This window comes from Astatotilapia calliptera, chromosome 16 (assembly GCF_900246225.1).
Source record: "Astatotilapia calliptera chromosome 16, fAstCal1.2, whole genome shotgun sequence".
Taxonomy (NCBI): domain Eukaryota; kingdom Metazoa; phylum Chordata; class Actinopteri; order Cichliformes; family Cichlidae; genus Astatotilapia; species Astatotilapia calliptera.
The window spans coordinates 19,763,152-19,779,531 of NC_039317.1; the positions used below are offsets into that span (position 1 = coordinate 19,763,152).

General features: G+C 39.5%; 1 protein-coding gene across 2 annotated transcripts in view; it reads right to left on the reverse strand.

The window, feature by feature from the left end:
- Positions 1 to 16,380, reverse strand: part of ubr3 (ubiquitin protein ligase E3 component n-recognin 3) — a 35,553-nt gene that overhangs the window by 14,209 nt on the left and 4,964 nt on the right. The window contains exons 8-28 of one of the 2 annotated variants that reach the window (XM_026144151.1): positions 16,111 to 16,339; positions 15,066 to 15,245; positions 14,102 to 14,235; positions 13,902 to 13,988; positions 13,754 to 13,819; positions 13,571 to 13,660; positions 13,237 to 13,365; positions 12,974 to 13,026; positions 12,748 to 12,881; positions 11,361 to 11,446; positions 11,110 to 11,251; positions 9,831 to 9,927; positions 8,804 to 8,945; positions 8,383 to 8,487; positions 8,093 to 8,263; positions 7,458 to 7,490; positions 6,218 to 6,663; positions 4,898 to 4,986; positions 1,372 to 1,521; positions 828 to 961; positions 268 to 378 (exon numbers count right to left, since the gene is read on the reverse strand). In XM_026144151.1, coding sequence (XP_025999936.1) covers positions 268 to 378; positions 828 to 961; positions 1,372 to 1,521; positions 4,898 to 4,986; positions 6,218 to 6,663; positions 7,458 to 7,490; positions 8,093 to 8,263; positions 8,383 to 8,487; positions 8,804 to 8,945; positions 9,831 to 9,927; positions 11,110 to 11,251; positions 11,361 to 11,446; positions 12,748 to 12,881; positions 12,974 to 13,026; positions 13,237 to 13,365; positions 13,571 to 13,660; positions 13,754 to 13,819; positions 13,902 to 13,988; positions 14,102 to 14,235; positions 15,066 to 15,245; positions 16,111 to 16,339 — 2,808 coding nt within the window. The remainder of the gene's footprint in view (positions 1 to 267; positions 379 to 827; positions 962 to 1,371; positions 1,522 to 4,897; positions 4,987 to 6,217; positions 6,664 to 7,457; positions 7,491 to 8,092; positions 8,264 to 8,382; positions 8,488 to 8,803; positions 8,946 to 9,830; positions 9,928 to 11,109; positions 11,252 to 11,360; positions 11,447 to 12,747; positions 12,882 to 12,973; positions 13,027 to 13,236; positions 13,366 to 13,570; positions 13,661 to 13,753; positions 13,820 to 13,901; positions 13,989 to 14,101; positions 14,236 to 15,065; positions 15,246 to 16,110; positions 16,340 to 16,380) is intronic. The other variant, XM_026144153.1, reaches the window with a different exon arrangement.

Here is a 16,380-nt window from a genome sequence, read left to right on the forward strand (position 1 = left end):
ATGTGACCTACAGTATAGAATCTAAACTCAATAGTTAAGAGCATTTTCAGCTGAAAGGTCTAAACATATAAGGCTCTAGCTCCAAACATCATCATATAATTTTAATTTCCAATTAAACATTAAAAAAAAAAAAAATCTGACAAATAGGAAACAGAGACTCTTGATATTTAAACATGAGTAATGGTCTGAATGATTAACCAACTGACATAGTTGACCAATAAAGCAATAAAGCAAACAATTATTCCATGAGGTCAGGCTTATCCTCACCCTCAGAGACTCCATGTAGGACTTATGGCAATCTATATGCAAAGTGTGTCCACAGGTCTGGACATAGACGCCACCATCCCAACCTATTGACACTGACTGCAGACAGGAACTCTGCAGAAATCATAAGAGAAAAAAAAAAAAACATCCATTAGAGTATGCAAATACATCTTCAGGCTCCTGTCTTTCAGGAAAATGTATTTTATTTTAAGGTGCTGAGAAGTTTAACAAACTGAATAAAACAAATGTAAATAAGTTCGTGTTACTTATGAAGCAAATGGTCATCTTTGGATTTATTATATTCAATACTCAGAGTGATCACTGTTTAGAGAATAACACACATAATGTCACAGAGGCCTATAAATAACATTTTAGACTAATTTAAGCTTACAGCTTCAACACCTAAGAACAGGTGTAGATTCTCACTTTAGTGACATACATTTAAAATAGATCTCAGTAAGAGGCTATTTTAAGATTCAAGATAAATCCATATCCACAATAGTGATCTGTGACTTTTTTAATCTTTTGTGTATAGGCATCAGTATTTTCTGTGAATCACGTACATCTTTGAAGAACTGTTGCATGAGTGTGAGCCTGACATCATTAGCCGCGCCGCACGTGTCTGCTGGGTAAACGTGTTCCTCGTCGCTCGTCGGCAGATTTTTAGGCTCCGTGCTTTTGCAGCGGTGCCCGAGCACTGCAACACAGAAACAACCGTCAGCCCCAATGATTTTAAGTTAATATGATGAACATTTTATGAATAAGACATGGCATGTGGGATGAGATGTTCCAGTGAGAAAAGTTGCACTCTGTGGCAGTGGGCAGACATTATCCAGGCTGCTAACTAGGATTATTCACAATAATTTGTCAATTATTTTTCAAACCAATAAATTATTATTTAGACTTTTACACTTAAGACTTAGATTTCTAAAAATATATTAAAATTAAGCAGAAATACAGATTTTTTTTTCAACTTAAAGTTTGATGGTGTCCAGTCACTGAAGACAGTAATGATATAGGTGATCCACTGATGGTCACTGACAGCAAATTTTGTTTCAAGGTCAGAAGCTTCATGTTGGAAGATGAAATTGCTGGCAAATGAATTACCTGAAGAGGCTTGGAGGAGAACTACTAGGCCAGTGGGTCGGTCCTCAGTGGAAGGTCCACTCTGGCCACAGATGACGCAGTCATAAAGGATCTCGGACTCCATCACTTCAGATGCTCCTAAGTCCATGGCTGCTTCAGTGTCAGGGGATTCTGCCACAATAAAGACAAAAAGACAAACATTTCATGCAAAATTTTATGTAACAGTGTTGAAAAAAGTATATTGATTAAAAAAAATATATAAATACACAAATTGCAAAATCCTATGTCATCTTGTTCTCAACCATATTCACAAGAGTTTCAGAAAACTTACTCTGACCTTGAGGCCTGCTCACTGAGATTTGAACTATGTTGCCTCCTTCTCGAGCTATCACATACACAAACTTAGGTGTCCACGCCGTCCACTTGTCCATCGGAGCGACGACAATACTCCATCAGCCTTTTATGGCTGAAGTGTAAAAACTTTATTCCTATCCAAATAAACTATCACAGTAAAAAAATATAAACGAAAAAAAGTATGCTGGTTTTAAATAATTTAAAAAAAGAAGACATGTTTGACCATGTCAGTGCCTTTGTCACGGGTCAGTTGGTTGTATCCCTTCCACAGATCCAAAGCGTGATCTATCAGAGCAAACTTCACAAGATAAAGTAGTACCACTATCTAGTAGTGTCTCTAAACCTCATTTTGTAAGGGAAAACAAGGCCAAATGCTTGGAGTGGCCTGGACAATTTGACTACACCCTCCAGAGGAGAAGTACCTCTTGATTTTTTAAGAGGCCTGACATACCTTCTGGTTTTCATCTCTGTGGAAAAGGATTCACACTACAGCAGGATAATGAACTCAAACACATAAAGGCTTCACAAAAACTACTTGAAAACCAAAGAAGACCGAGAAGTGCTGCTGACTATCACAGACTATCCTTCACAATCTCCCACCTCAGTCTCATTGAACATTTATTTGACACTCAAAGACAAAAAGGTCTGACATACAAAGAAGCTTTCTGGAGTATTATCAGATGACACTGGGATGGCATGCTAGTTTGTGAGTGCTGGAAGGAAAGCAAAAAGTGAAACGCATGATATCACTCTCATTCTGATGTTACTTGTAATGGAAACATCTGTACTGATTTCAATAAAAGCATGTCCCCCAGTGCCCTTCCTGCATACACAGTGGGGTTTTAAAAATACTGGGAACTAAAATGGGATTTGTTTTCTACTACTCCTCACATGTCAGTCTGGCACAGTGCTAGAAATTACTTACTGATGTGAAATTCATTTTAAATGTTAAAAACTGTGTTCAATTTGAGCAATAAACATCGCGGAAATGTCGAGCTGTGTTACAAATTGATTTATTGCTTTTTGGGAAAACATGTTCGCAGGAGAGGTCACCGTGTTCCTGAGGAAATGAAAGTTGTTTGCATTAGATGTCAGTGCTACAGTTGTACCCTCAGGCCATCTGAGTACATAGAGCCATAAACGTACGTGCATGTGTACACACAGACACACACAAAAAGCAAGACAACAAGCACACCAGCAACAGCATGCATTTGTGGCACCCTCCTAAAAATATTGCATGTTAAGGTTGGCGCCTAGTTCTTAGAAAAGGTTAGACTCAAACTATAAAAAAGACCCCAAATCAAAAACCATGACAGCTAAACCACTGCAACATCCATCCATTTCCTCTCCTTATCCAATTTAGGGTTGCGGAAGGGGGGGCAGGAGTCTACCCCAGCTGGCATAGGGCGAGAGGCAGGGTACACCTCGGATAGGTCGCCAGTCTATCACCGGGCCAACTCATAAGCAACCATCAGATTCAAAACTATGGCCAACTCATATCCTCCAATTAACTTCATGCCAGGTATGTCTTTGGACTGGGAGAGGAAGCAGGATAACATGGAGAGAACCAGACACTTAAAACCCCATGACCATCTTGCTGTGAGGCAATGGTGCTAACCGCCCCATCACTGTGCTGCCGTCCTACTGCAACATATTACTAAAAAGATCCTAGTTAACAAACTATCTTAATAACATCTACATAGAATTGCATCCATTTGGCTTAATTAAAGATGCCATCTTTGATATTTCTGCTTCCAGCAATACAGAAGAGGAAACAGGAATTTGATGTGTGGTGAATTGAAACGTAACATTTAAAATTTCAGCTGCAAGATCTTTTTCCCAAAAAAACAGCAGTAAGTTGACTCTGAATGATCCAGAGTATTTCTGGTACAGATACAGCATTTCACAGACGGGTCTGTTTAACAGAGTAAGGCGGAGACTGAATAAACAATAATCATAATAATAATAATTTTTCTTTGTGCCGATATTGTCACCAACATAATGGAAATACTCATGTTATGTTGTGAAAATCCAGCACTGAGACTGCAGCTGGTGTTCTGGCTCGGCAGCGAGTGCTTAGAAAGACATCAGAACAGTCCTTCTGAACACACCGGCCATTATTCATTTGCTAACCATGCTGTGTCAGAGGGGGGCCCTGGGAGTCCAGTCTACCATTAGTGCTTTGATCTTATGTGCCCTCACAGCTAGCAGCCACCCACACTCCCACAGGATCACCCTACTCGCAATTTCTCCTGAAAGGCCTGCAGAGACCGTACGCACGGGCTCGGCCCACTGTCACCTTGCCCCAGTGAAAAACATACAGCAATGATGAGTTTATTTTAGCTAACAGCGCTTCAAGGGCTACACTGGCAAAATGTCCTTGAAACAGAAAGTGGTAATATGTGTTTTATGATTTTTAAAAGGTCTTTCCCTCCTGCAGTACTGCACAAAAATATAAGACATTAAGGGTAAAATAAGGACGTTTAAAAAAAAAAAAAAAAAAGCAATGAATCGTTTTCTTATTTACTAATAACTTCTGACAAAGTACAGCAGCAAATACTAATCAATACTTCACATTTTTCACAGTTTAAGAACTTGGAGATGAAGGTTGATCCAAACGCCGTGGAAAACTTGCTACAGCTTATCTATGGATTTATTCTGTCTTTACTGCTTTTAATTCTAGATTGACTAACTTAGATCCTTAATATCTAATTCATAAATTCTGTATTGATTATTAATTTAGAACCAATTAATAGTACAGTATTATTTACACTGTAGTTTGTGGTGTGTTTTTAGGTGACTAAGTAATTGTGCTACTTTGCGATGCAGAAACACATCACCCTTTGCATATAATTGTATATCTGCCATTTAACTTGGTGTTACTTGTCCAGACTAACTCATAAAACTTCAAGCTGCAGGGAACAGCTGTGATTGGGTTATGCCACCATGTGGTGAGAAATATATGACTGTGATACTGTGATATGATATTGCACATGTTTGCATTGTTTTTTTGCAGTTTTCATTTCATAACTGTCAAACGCCTGCGAGCAATGATCATGAAGCTGGCGCTACTGCTGCTGCTTTTCTGCAAACAGACTTTAGCTACATATCATATTTAAGAATTTTAAGCTCAGAAACTCTAAAATATACATAACAAGCTGGCAAAAAAGAAGATCAGTCAGCCTTTTCTTACCGACATCCATGGCTGTTTCCATGAAACTCTTCTGCCTGGAGGCAAATTCAGCAAGCAGTTTCTGCTGTCTCTCTCTAGCCCTTTGACGCCTGAAAGAAAGAAAAACAGAAATGTTTTGGTAGATATGAAGTAGTTTGTTTGATAGGTCACTGAGATCATAACCAAATAAATGCCATGTGTCTATATTTCCATATAATCTAATCAACTACTGAAAGAATTTGCTTTAATTCCCCCGATCAGATTGTTTTGAGGGAGATACAATCAGTCCTGTGATAAATGATTGTCCCTCATTTACAGAAACAGCAATTTCTGATGGAAAGTGTTGCATAATATGGTGATTTTTTTCTTCGTTTTAAGAGGATTTATTATTAGCGTTCCCCTTCGAATAAGTGATCCCTCAGTATTCTGTGGAAAAGCATGCCTATTGTGCAGAGCTTGCTTGATCACCCATAGCATGTGCATGTAACAGGGGCTATTTTCACACACACAGGATGTTTCTGATTTCAACAAGGCTGCGTTTTAAAATTTGGAAAAGCTGATTATTAAGCTAATCTCGTGGGTTTAGTTCTCACCAGTGCATACAAAGGCGAGAGCTGACTGTAAATTAAGTCCCTAATAAGAGGACATAAACAAATGCTGACAGGAGTGTCACAGCTCAATAGTTTCACTGATGGCTTAAGGGGTACCGACAACCAGACTGAAGAATGGCCTTCTTAGTTCTCACTGCCACTGCCTATATTGCTGTGTGACGGACACTGATCTAGTTCATGGGAACAGAAGAGGCTGTAACTTTAATTTTAGCTGTGGGGTGAAGCCAACCAACCCCAGAAGCAGACTGTTATCAAATCGCTATAAGCCGTTCCATCATCATTAAAGTAGGGGAAGGAGAGGACTAGTGGGTGAATGTGTGGTGAAAAGGCAAATCCTGCACATTTTAACTTTTCACACAGTCAATGGAGTGCATTTCCATTCAAGTACAAGATGTACAAAGCCAGCAGCAATAGAGCCACTATTTATGTGGATTTATATCGAATAAGAACATATGAAATCATTACATTAAAGCACACATTAAAGCGCATCTGCATCTTGCACATCTGGACCTCTAGTCAAGATAATTAGATTAAATAGTAAAGATCTCTTTATTTACACTCACATGTCTTATAAATGATAACAATACCATGACTTCAAAAGGTTCGATAAAGATCAATTATTGAATGCAATATCATAAAAACATAACAAAATACTACTCAACAGAAATTAAGAATAAAGTTAATGATGTAGCACGGAGGTGTGTAAATGAAAATCTGAAGTTATAATTACCTTTCTTCTTTGTCCATGGCTTTCTTGTCAGTGGGACTGTTCTTCTTTGGTGGTACTGGTGGACACACCTTTCCACAAATGTCCTGGATGCTACGCTTGATTTGGCAGCTGCGCGCGGCTGCCTTGGTGAGGATACGTTCAATGGCTGTTATGCCGTCTCCGTGAGCGAGGCGGTTCGACTCGATGTCCTCTAGCCAAGATGCCGAAAGAGAGTTCTGCTTAGACGACATCTTTTGGTGGAGCTTGATGAGGAGGGACAGCATGCTTTCACGGATCTCCAGGATCTCTGTGACCAGCTGCGGGGGCGTGCCTGGCGGAACCCAGCGTGTCGAGGAGCTCTTGGGCCTGACAGCCTGCGTGGCTTCAGTGGTGCTGCGGTTGATTATCTCTTGGAACTTCCTTCTACGTTCTGCCACGAGACTGAACACCTGAGCTTCGCGAAGGTTCTAAGAAAGCATTGAAGGCAAACATTTCTTTACAAAAAGATGAAATATTTGGCCAATATAGTGAGACACCATTAGATCAAGAACCATAATCCATTATTTATCAATAAAAGTACAGGAATCTAGAAGAACACACATGAATAAATATTACATATCACACGTGAAGCTCACAATAAAGAGAAACATGACACAGCTCTTCAAATTTCACAATTTTTTTATGGAGCACCTAGACCATTTCCAATTATTAATATAACTAATAGTCTGGTCGACTTTGATGGATTGTAGGTCGGTGTCATTACCATATTCAGACGGGAACGTGCACGTAAAAGTCAAATAAAATGTTCATTATTTCAGCTGACATTTTATGAACACTGCAGCTGATAGCGCTGGGACAACCAGACTCCTAACGAAAAATTCAAATACAAGCCATCTGAAGGATTGCCCTGACCTGACCTGACATAAAAAAAGCACCTGAGCTGCACTGTTAAATAAACATACATCATACAGCCCAGTCAAGGGAACATCAATCATTCTGACATGCGGTTAAAAAGCGTTTACCCCAAACCTGCATTACACACGTAATTAGTTTCAGCAGTCAAGAGGGAGGGGAACTGCTGAAGCATAGCATTACACACACATACACACACCATAACACAACAAGACAGAACTCCTTTGAAATGCATCAAAGAAACACATACAAGAGAAGTCTTTCAAAGTAGAGATAAAACAAAGGCTAATGCAGCTGATTGTTTCATTCGAGCATTAGTCTTTTCATAGAAATGAGTACAAACAGCTACCTCTCTCCAATTTCCTGAAAGACGCCTGGAGTTCTGTGGAACGAGTAAAGTAATCATGATATGAAAGTGGTGCATGAAGCAACCAGTAATGCAAGATGATAAATAAACCACATGTTTGACAGGACAGACCTAAAAGAAGAGTTACACCCTCACTTCCAGACCAATAGATCACTAAGGCCTACAATCAGTCAAAATCTGCTGTGATTTCTATTTAAGAAGACAAAGTTTTTAGAGAATAAATCTATATAGTGGCAACAAGCCAAAAACTATCCAGACCATCCAAAACCCCATCAACAAGAGAGAGACCTTCTTTAAGTGACTCTCAGCTACTTTTTTGATTTTATCTTGACAACAAACTCTTTATTCAGAGCATTTAGTTCCATGTAGGATCACCCCTAGTGGTGCGGTAAGATATATTCTGAATACAGCATCTGATGGGTAATTTTATTTATTTATTAAACACATTTTAAAAGCAGTAATGTTTTTAGAAAAAAATCCTGCTTTCTCATTCCTTTTCCATAGTTATGATGCAAGCTGGCAGTTAGCTTAGCACAGAGGATGGAAATAGGAATGTAACTCAAATTAATTTAAAGTTAATGCAAACAAGCACGGCCTGTCACCGAGTTTCCTTTTACCTGGCCATAAGAAGAAGCTTCGGTGCTGGTGCTGGGAGGTGCCTCTCTCTTTACCTCTGGAGCGGTCTCAGGAACCCGCACCCTGACAAAGTTGATGACATGGTGCAGATTGGAGAGGAGATTGGTGCCTGGGAACCAGCTGTCGTGACAGTGCTCCTCAATGCAAGGCTCCTAAACAAAAAAAAAGGAAGAAGACGACGACGACAATGACTCAGTGAGAAACTGGTTGGCACTAGGGGCCTAGACAGTGAGGAAAGTGGTTACAAGTTAAACCAAGCAAATTATCTTACCTCATCCTCCTTGTTGTCTTGAATCTGGTTGTCCAAACCCAGTTCAATCAGGTACAGCACCATGCACAGCACGTGTTCAGACATGTTCTGATGATCCATCCAGATCTAGAACATGATCAAACCATTAGCTTACCCCAGAGAACAAATAACACAAGGTTTAGCTGTCAATGTGTTTGCTTTTTTTAAGTTATTATGCATCCATAGATCAGCCTCTCATTACTGATACCAAGCCCTCAACTGGCCATCTGTCAATGAATTTGTATTCTTAAATACATCTTGCCTGATCGATACTATGAAGATGATTATTTGGTGATGCGCCAATTTTCAGCACCAGTTGCAAACCAAGTCATACTACAAACTGCAAAGAGAGACGATGGATTTGGCTGTTTTATATGGCACTGGTAGTGGGTGAAAGACTCACCTTGTAAAGTAGAGTGAATATCACAATGTGCAGCGTCTTGCAGTGCAACAGCCTTATTAGACCTTTGTAACATGGGTGCAGAGGAGTCCTTTCCTTGTATGGTGGCCAGGGGTTGCCAGTGTGAATGCCAAACTGTTTCAAACTAGTGGACATCATCATCAAAAAGGAGGCGAGAAAACAAATCAAAAAAGCAATTACTAGCAATAATCAATTTTTATACTCATTACATACAAGTAATAATGAGAGAAGTCAGAGTTAGGTTGAGAGAAATAAGCGTTTGGGAAAGTGACACCGAATGCTGTTCAGAATAAATCACGAAAGATTTCAGTCTACACAACAGAAGAGCCGAGGGGCAGCACTCTATTAGTGATGATGGGATTATTATCACACGAGCCAGGGCGAGCCTGACATGTAATCCATCATATTCAAACAGTGTGAATGAGCAACATGAGGCTGGTATCAGACTCTGAAGGTGGCACAGGCAGCTTCAATATGTCTGAGAGAGAAATATGCTCTAGTTTCATCTGTACTGGACACAAAAACTGAAGAGAAAACTGAAAGCATGTACGTGAAAGAGGCGGATGAGTGATCCATCCATGAATTACAAAGGCTCTAACCAATTGCCATTTCAGACACAGAAACAGAGTGAGCCACTTTTAGTTTAATGAGTATTTTCAGAAGCCAGAAAGAAAATTAACCCCCAAAGTATCTCCTTCACCTCCGCTGACATGTTTATCCTTGGAGACGTCTTCAGGACAATCAAAAAAAGAAAGACTTCCACAACTGCATTACAATTTAGCCTGAAATATTGAGCTCTCTCGACACCAATCTAATTGGAATCACTTCAACACCTAGCAGAGCTGACCTTTGTAATCATGTCCCTTCACCAGCAGAAAGAGAGACGACCTGATTTTTGTCATGACTGAACATGAAAACAGCAACAAAACTACTGCCGAGCAAAGGAAACATTTATACAGAGTTTAGAAGGTGACAGAAAATAGAAATGTGTGGGGAAAATCAAACTTACAATGCTGCATATCTGTCCATTGCGGACTGGACATCACGGCGATAGACTGTTCTGAGAACGACCATGATGGGGTCAAACTCTTTCTCCCACACTTCAGCTAGTGAAAAAAAGGAAGAGAAATGCTTTGCAATCTCAGGTACAAAGTGACACTGTTTCATGGTTTCCCTGTTTTTCACCTGTCACCATCATAAGTGGTGTAAGTCTGCCCCCAAGTGGTGCCCTGAGGACATAGATCTAGTGCAAAAGATTGAGCCCCATTCTTAACTATAACAGGGAGCGATCTAAAAAGCAATAGAATAGATTTAACATATGTTCGTTTTTAAGTGACAACATTTATTCTTTCCGTGAACTGGATAAGACAATTAGTTATTTCACAAGAATGCACCACCCATAATGTGTGTATATTACCTCATATGCTTCTTGCTGGAGAACAAAGTAAACTCCCTAGAAATCAGATATCAGCTTTGTGATTAAAATGACTGCTGTTGGTTTGAAAAACTATTTGCTGTAAGTTCTAGGCCATAAAACAAAAATAAGACAATATTTAAAAATATGATAAAAAAAATATATATTTTATCATAATTTCTATTCAAAGCTCAGCGACCAGCTCATTAGATCTAGTCTTAAAAAGCTCTTAAATATTACAGTCTTTTGGGGTGCTGATTTAGCTCACTGGGTTGAGCAGGCAACCCATTAGCTGCAAGTCTAAAGCACAGACCCAGGTTTGACTCTGTCCTGACGCCTGTGTCTCTTCCCCCTGGTCTTTCTCCCAGCTTTCCTGTGTTATCTTGGCGATCCTATCAAATAACAGCTAAAAAAGCCTCCAAAAATATATTAAAATATTACACGCATTCTTAAAGCTAATGTTACTGTTGGCCAGTGGAGGGCAGCAGACATATCTTCATGCTGCTCAGATGATGATGCTATCACCAAGCAGAAAGCCCTCAGCGAGGACATGAACCCAGAATTGTTAAAACCCACAAACAAGCCATGAACTAAACACCAGTTATTTGCAATGTTGTTTATTTCCGTCCCACTGTGACTACAACTGTTGATGAAAATTTTGTTTAGCTGCTGGTGGAAAAACGTCAAATAGATTCTTAGGTTTCATATTTTAACTAAACTACTTCTATAACAGTATCAACGACTGCGTGTAACGTCTGCCTTTACCATACCAGACACTTCTGTAAAATCTGTAACAACACTTTTATAAACATCTGTTACTTTTTTTTAAGATCTGTTAGGAAATCCTGCCTTCTCCTTCACGAGAATATCCTACCTTTGGGTGTGTACATGCCCTGCTGCATGGATCCTCCAGGCTCAAACACAGGTGCTTTGAAGTCGGCTACAGCAGAGAGCATATCCTCAAAACTACAGCTACCGGGTACAATGCCACTCTTTGGGTTGGGATTTTCAGGAATCTACGAAAAATCTCTTAAGGAAAAATAAAACATATATAAATACATATATACTGTGGATAACTGAATACAGTTTCTCTTCAGAAAGTATTTGTTAATGACTGAAGGATACAAGGTCTAAGAGTGCGCTGTGCGTACGATCGTTCATGCACAACTGAGAGACCATTTCAGCCCGAAGGATCTCATCATCGGTCATCCCTGTCGGTGAAAATGAGAAGAAGAGTGTGAAGGCAAACTGACAGTGAGGGGATCTGACTTTCACCAGTACAGAAACTTGACAAAATAGGAGAAATGGCTGACAATATGTAATCTTAAAAATTTTAGTGCTGGCTGTCTTGGCAATAACCAAGCCAGAGGTGGTTACAGGCCACAGAGTTACAGAGTGGGGAAACAAAAGAAACTTTTTGTTTTAATAAAGGAATCAGGCAGTGCTGTTTGCTGCCCACATCATGAGTCAGCAAACCACAGCGAGTCGGTTACCTCGCTATGGTAACTGACCGGCTGAAACCCAGAGCCACTGACCACTGTCACGATTTGTAGATGCTTTTCTGATTGAGTGCAGCAGTAAATCGTAATCTCACTGACAAACATGTTACATTTCATGCCACTGGAGAAGATATGCTCACAATTTGTGTTTCAGGAGCTAAATACTTTTTTAACCTAAAGCCACTATACTGGTATTTTTTTTTCCTGGGAGCTTACAAAGTTTATAAAAGTACAAGTGTATCACTGAAGCACAGGCTCAATCACCAGTTGGTTACATCTTTCTGAGACCGTAATGAAACAGACATTTAATTTTATGTCTTAAATAAATGAATAATTAGGAACAACTTACAGGTCTATTCTTTCAATAAATTCAAAATGATCTATGAAAAAACTTCAAGATTGCCACTTTAAACACCAGTAAGAGCTCAGTTTTGAGGTTTGGCAAGATAATTATGAACTGAGGAGTTTTTTTTTAAAAAACAGACTGTGACCACTATCTCTTTAACATAATGCAGTTTTGTAATGCAGTGTTCTGTAATATGGATGAATAAGTCAGCAGAACATCTGAAAGCACTATCTCCCTAGGGAGAAATTGTATCACAGTTATATTTCAATATATGCAAAGAGAGGAGTGTCAATGTAGGCCTTTTGCGTCAGAGTATAATTTACAAAGTCCTTGGTTATCTCCATGAACAAATACTAGAAATAGTTCAAATGACATTTTCAGCCAAGTAAAGGACTTCATTGGAGAGTTTTACGTGAAAAAGTCACTTCTTATTGTAATACAGCAAAGAAAAACACTCCTGGGATGAGTGCCAAATACAGGAAAACTGCACCAGCAAAGAGAAACAATGGTTACATGAACTCGTGCCAACAGCGACACGACCTACCAGCTATCAACACCTCGCAGAGCCTCAGCAAATGATTTATTAGCTCTAGGGTAACTCTATATACCGTAAGGTAGTTTGCTACTCTGATAAAGATGCTGCACAGCCCTCTGCTGTACCACTCACCCAAATGAATGCGAAGGCTTGTTAGTATGACCAGAAAGGTAAGTGCTCCTTCTAGCATTGGTCTCTCTTGCTCAGAGTCCAACACGGCATTCTGATGCTGAGACGCCATGGTCAACAGGTCGACTACTTTAAACCTGCATCAGAGGACAGTTTATAAACCAGATGTTACCCATCTGCAAATGTTAAATGTTTTATGTAGCATAATATTATCAGAAATATAGCTTACCTCTCAAAAACACTTGAGATAAAGTAGTCAGGGTCTAGTCTTGATGCACAAACCTTCAATAATAAAAGAGAGAAAGCAGACTTAAAAACTAAATTGAAATTATAAAAGAACACACACACACACACACACACACACACACACACACACACACACACACACACACACACACACACACACACACACACACACACACACACACACACACACACACACACACACGAGTGACACTCAGCAAGTATTGTCTGTGAAGCAGGAGTCCTCACCTGCAGCAGATAGATGTCAGGATCAATCATGGAGTTGCAGAAGTGTGACTGCACGTAAGTCATAGCCTGTCCCTTAATCTGCAGTCCATTCCTCACCCACATGTTGCTGTGGATTTCTGACAGGCACGCCTACAGTCACATAGAACAAAGTGTTAATTGAGTGAGGAGTCTCTGCAGACCAGTGTTAGACGTGGTAGGCTGGAATCACTTAACCTTCTCCTAACCTGAAGCCACGTAGTCTGCAAATACTTTTACTTGTTACAATAAGTGCATGGACACAGATGTGCATTAGACATGCAGGTAAAACCAAATCTATTGTCTTCCACTGTTATACCTGGATCTGGAGTGGATGCACCATGATCTTCATCAACATCTCTTGGTCAGGAAGGAGGCTGTCCAGATCCAGTCCTTGGCATTTTACAGCCTGGGGATTTTGAACCAAACAATCAACTTTAAAAACACATAAACACAGACACCAAAGAGAATAGACTGTGCACTAAAAGATGAGGTGGCATACCTTACTGAGGAACATGGCGTAGTAGCGGTGGAGTGGCAGGTGAAATGTCACTTGATTCGGAGCAGGCTATGACAGATATACAGACATTTATGTGAAACAGGGGAGGGAAAATATTACTTGTACATACGGCAGTTTGCCATTAATATACCTCATCAATGAAGCCAATGGCATCAAACCAGATCTGCAAGGTCTCCAGACAGTATCGAACCACAGTTTTAGTGTATTCTTGTGTTTCCTGGTAACACATAAAATCAGATGTAAAAAATTTGATATAGTATTATGTAGTAAGTGATTGCAGCTTGGGGTGCTTATAACGCATGTTCCATTAATCCTGTGAGTGAGACTTACTTTGACTTTGCAGTGTGTTAAGAGACCCCACATTGGTTGTGCACAGGCCTCAAGCTCTGCTGCGAATGCTGCATAGTACGTCTGAGACTCAAATTCCACATGTTCATTCAACTCCCGCTTATTCAGATTCATACCTATGACAGCAGCAGAATGGTTATAACCTGTTATGCACAACTTCTCAATGCACATAAAAAGTTTAAAATACAAGTCTGCGTTTTTAAAATTCAACATTTCCCCTCATATTTATATGTAACCTAATAAAATGTCAACAAGTATGTGAATTACAAAACTCTCTATTGAATGTGTCAGTTTGTGGCTCGCATGGATACAGGGTAATAGTGACACTGTCCTCATAGCGTCAGCAAGAGGATACTCAGGCCCACTATACAAGGGTGAGCGTTATTTTTAGGATTGTGGTAGAGTGCAGTAAAAAGCCAGCAGCACCAACCACAATTCAAATCCAGTGATAAAGAATCTATCGCACCACAACTCTGCTTTTTGGTTGAACTATTTAAAAGGAGGGCAACAAATCTCCTTCTGAATAAGCCCAGAAGTTTAAATAAATCTGCAGGAACACGCTTTTAAATCAAGCGTTGTGTTTGACTTGACTGTGACTGAATAACAAAAACTAGATCTATTACACTGATATCCATGTGGTTTGATATCTCTGAACCCACCATACCAACAATAGATGGGATACAAGCATTGTCTGAAATTAACTTTCTGAGTCACAGATGAAAATACTCACTAGCCTCACACTGACTATAATAACAAAATCACTTTTGTGGTGTAAGTACATTTGTTTGAGTACATTTCATTGGGATAACATAGCATTAATTTAACAAAGGAGGCTAGGGGAAAATTTGAAGCTTTTTTCTTTAAATCAAGAATTAATTAATACAAGCCTCAATCTAATCCAGTGATCTTAAAGTGTAAGTAAGTGTAAGAAAGTAATAGGACTTACCTTGGAAAAACGACACAAAGCTCATCCACAGCATCAACAATGCGTGGTCTTCCAGGAACTTTTTCGCTACACTTTGGTGTGAGAGGATGTTAATGAAATCACTAACTAGGGGCCAGTAGGTGTTGTTCTTCAATAGTGCTTCACTGCAGTTCACCACAACATGCCGATTGTTCTCTTCATCTAAAAAAGAAAGACAGCAAGACAGGAAACACTGACAATTGGAATCAAATCGTATTTAGGAATCTACAAGAAAATAAACATAAAGAAATACATAGACATGGGTCAATGTGTTATTTAAATCAACACCTGGCTGTTATTATAACACTGCCAACAATGATGAGTGCAGCATTAAAAAAGGAGTCTATGCCAGTGCTACTGCTCAGCCTCCTAGTAGATACCTATGGTATCAATTTCAAACTCCTAGGTGACTTCCTTCTCAAGTTACCGCATTTGCAAAATTTTCAGAAAACTTGACCTCCGACCTTAACCTTGAGGTCTAGGTCACTGAGATTCAAACTTGTCTAACAACTATGGTATTAATTTTAAACTCGCCATGTTCTCACGTCATCGCACCCACAAACTTGGGTGCCCACGTCATCCACTCACCCAACAGGTAAAGATTCAAGCTCATTTTACTTGGAGCCAGCAATGAAATGAAACATCTGTGCAGGCTATACAAGCACCAAGAATGATTAAAAACATAGGGCAAAATTAGCAGCTGTTCTTTGTTCTTTAGGAAGCATTTATATTTAATTATTGCTTTAGAAAACTCAGTGGCTTCATGTAACAGATTTGCACAATTAGACATAAAAAAGGCAGCTAATGCCATCCATTATTTGTGTCATGATGGATCTTTTGACCAGGTGCATATAAAACCATTTAAATCCAAATTTCAGTTTTATTAATAAGTTCAAGACAAAAATATCAACAATGAATAACCTGGAAAATACCATTTAAAAAAAGAAAACAAAAAAAACCTTCTCATGTTTAATAATACAACCCGAGTGAGCATTTATCAAAATAGTGAGAAAACTGGCCGACTTACCCTGAAGCTCACTTTTAATAAGGCAACTCTCCATCATGTAGAGGAGGACTGTGACCATGATGTCCAGCAGCTGACACTCCTCTGTGACATGTCGAGCCAGCTCCTCGTTGCTGAACAGCTGCACACTAATGTGAACGATGCGGTTGGACATCGTATCCGACTCGTGGCTTTTCATCAGCGTTTTCATGATGAAAGCGTAATGTTGGACAAATGTTTTTGTAAAGGTGATCTGCCAGAGAGAAAGACAAGAAGCCCATAACACGATTAAGG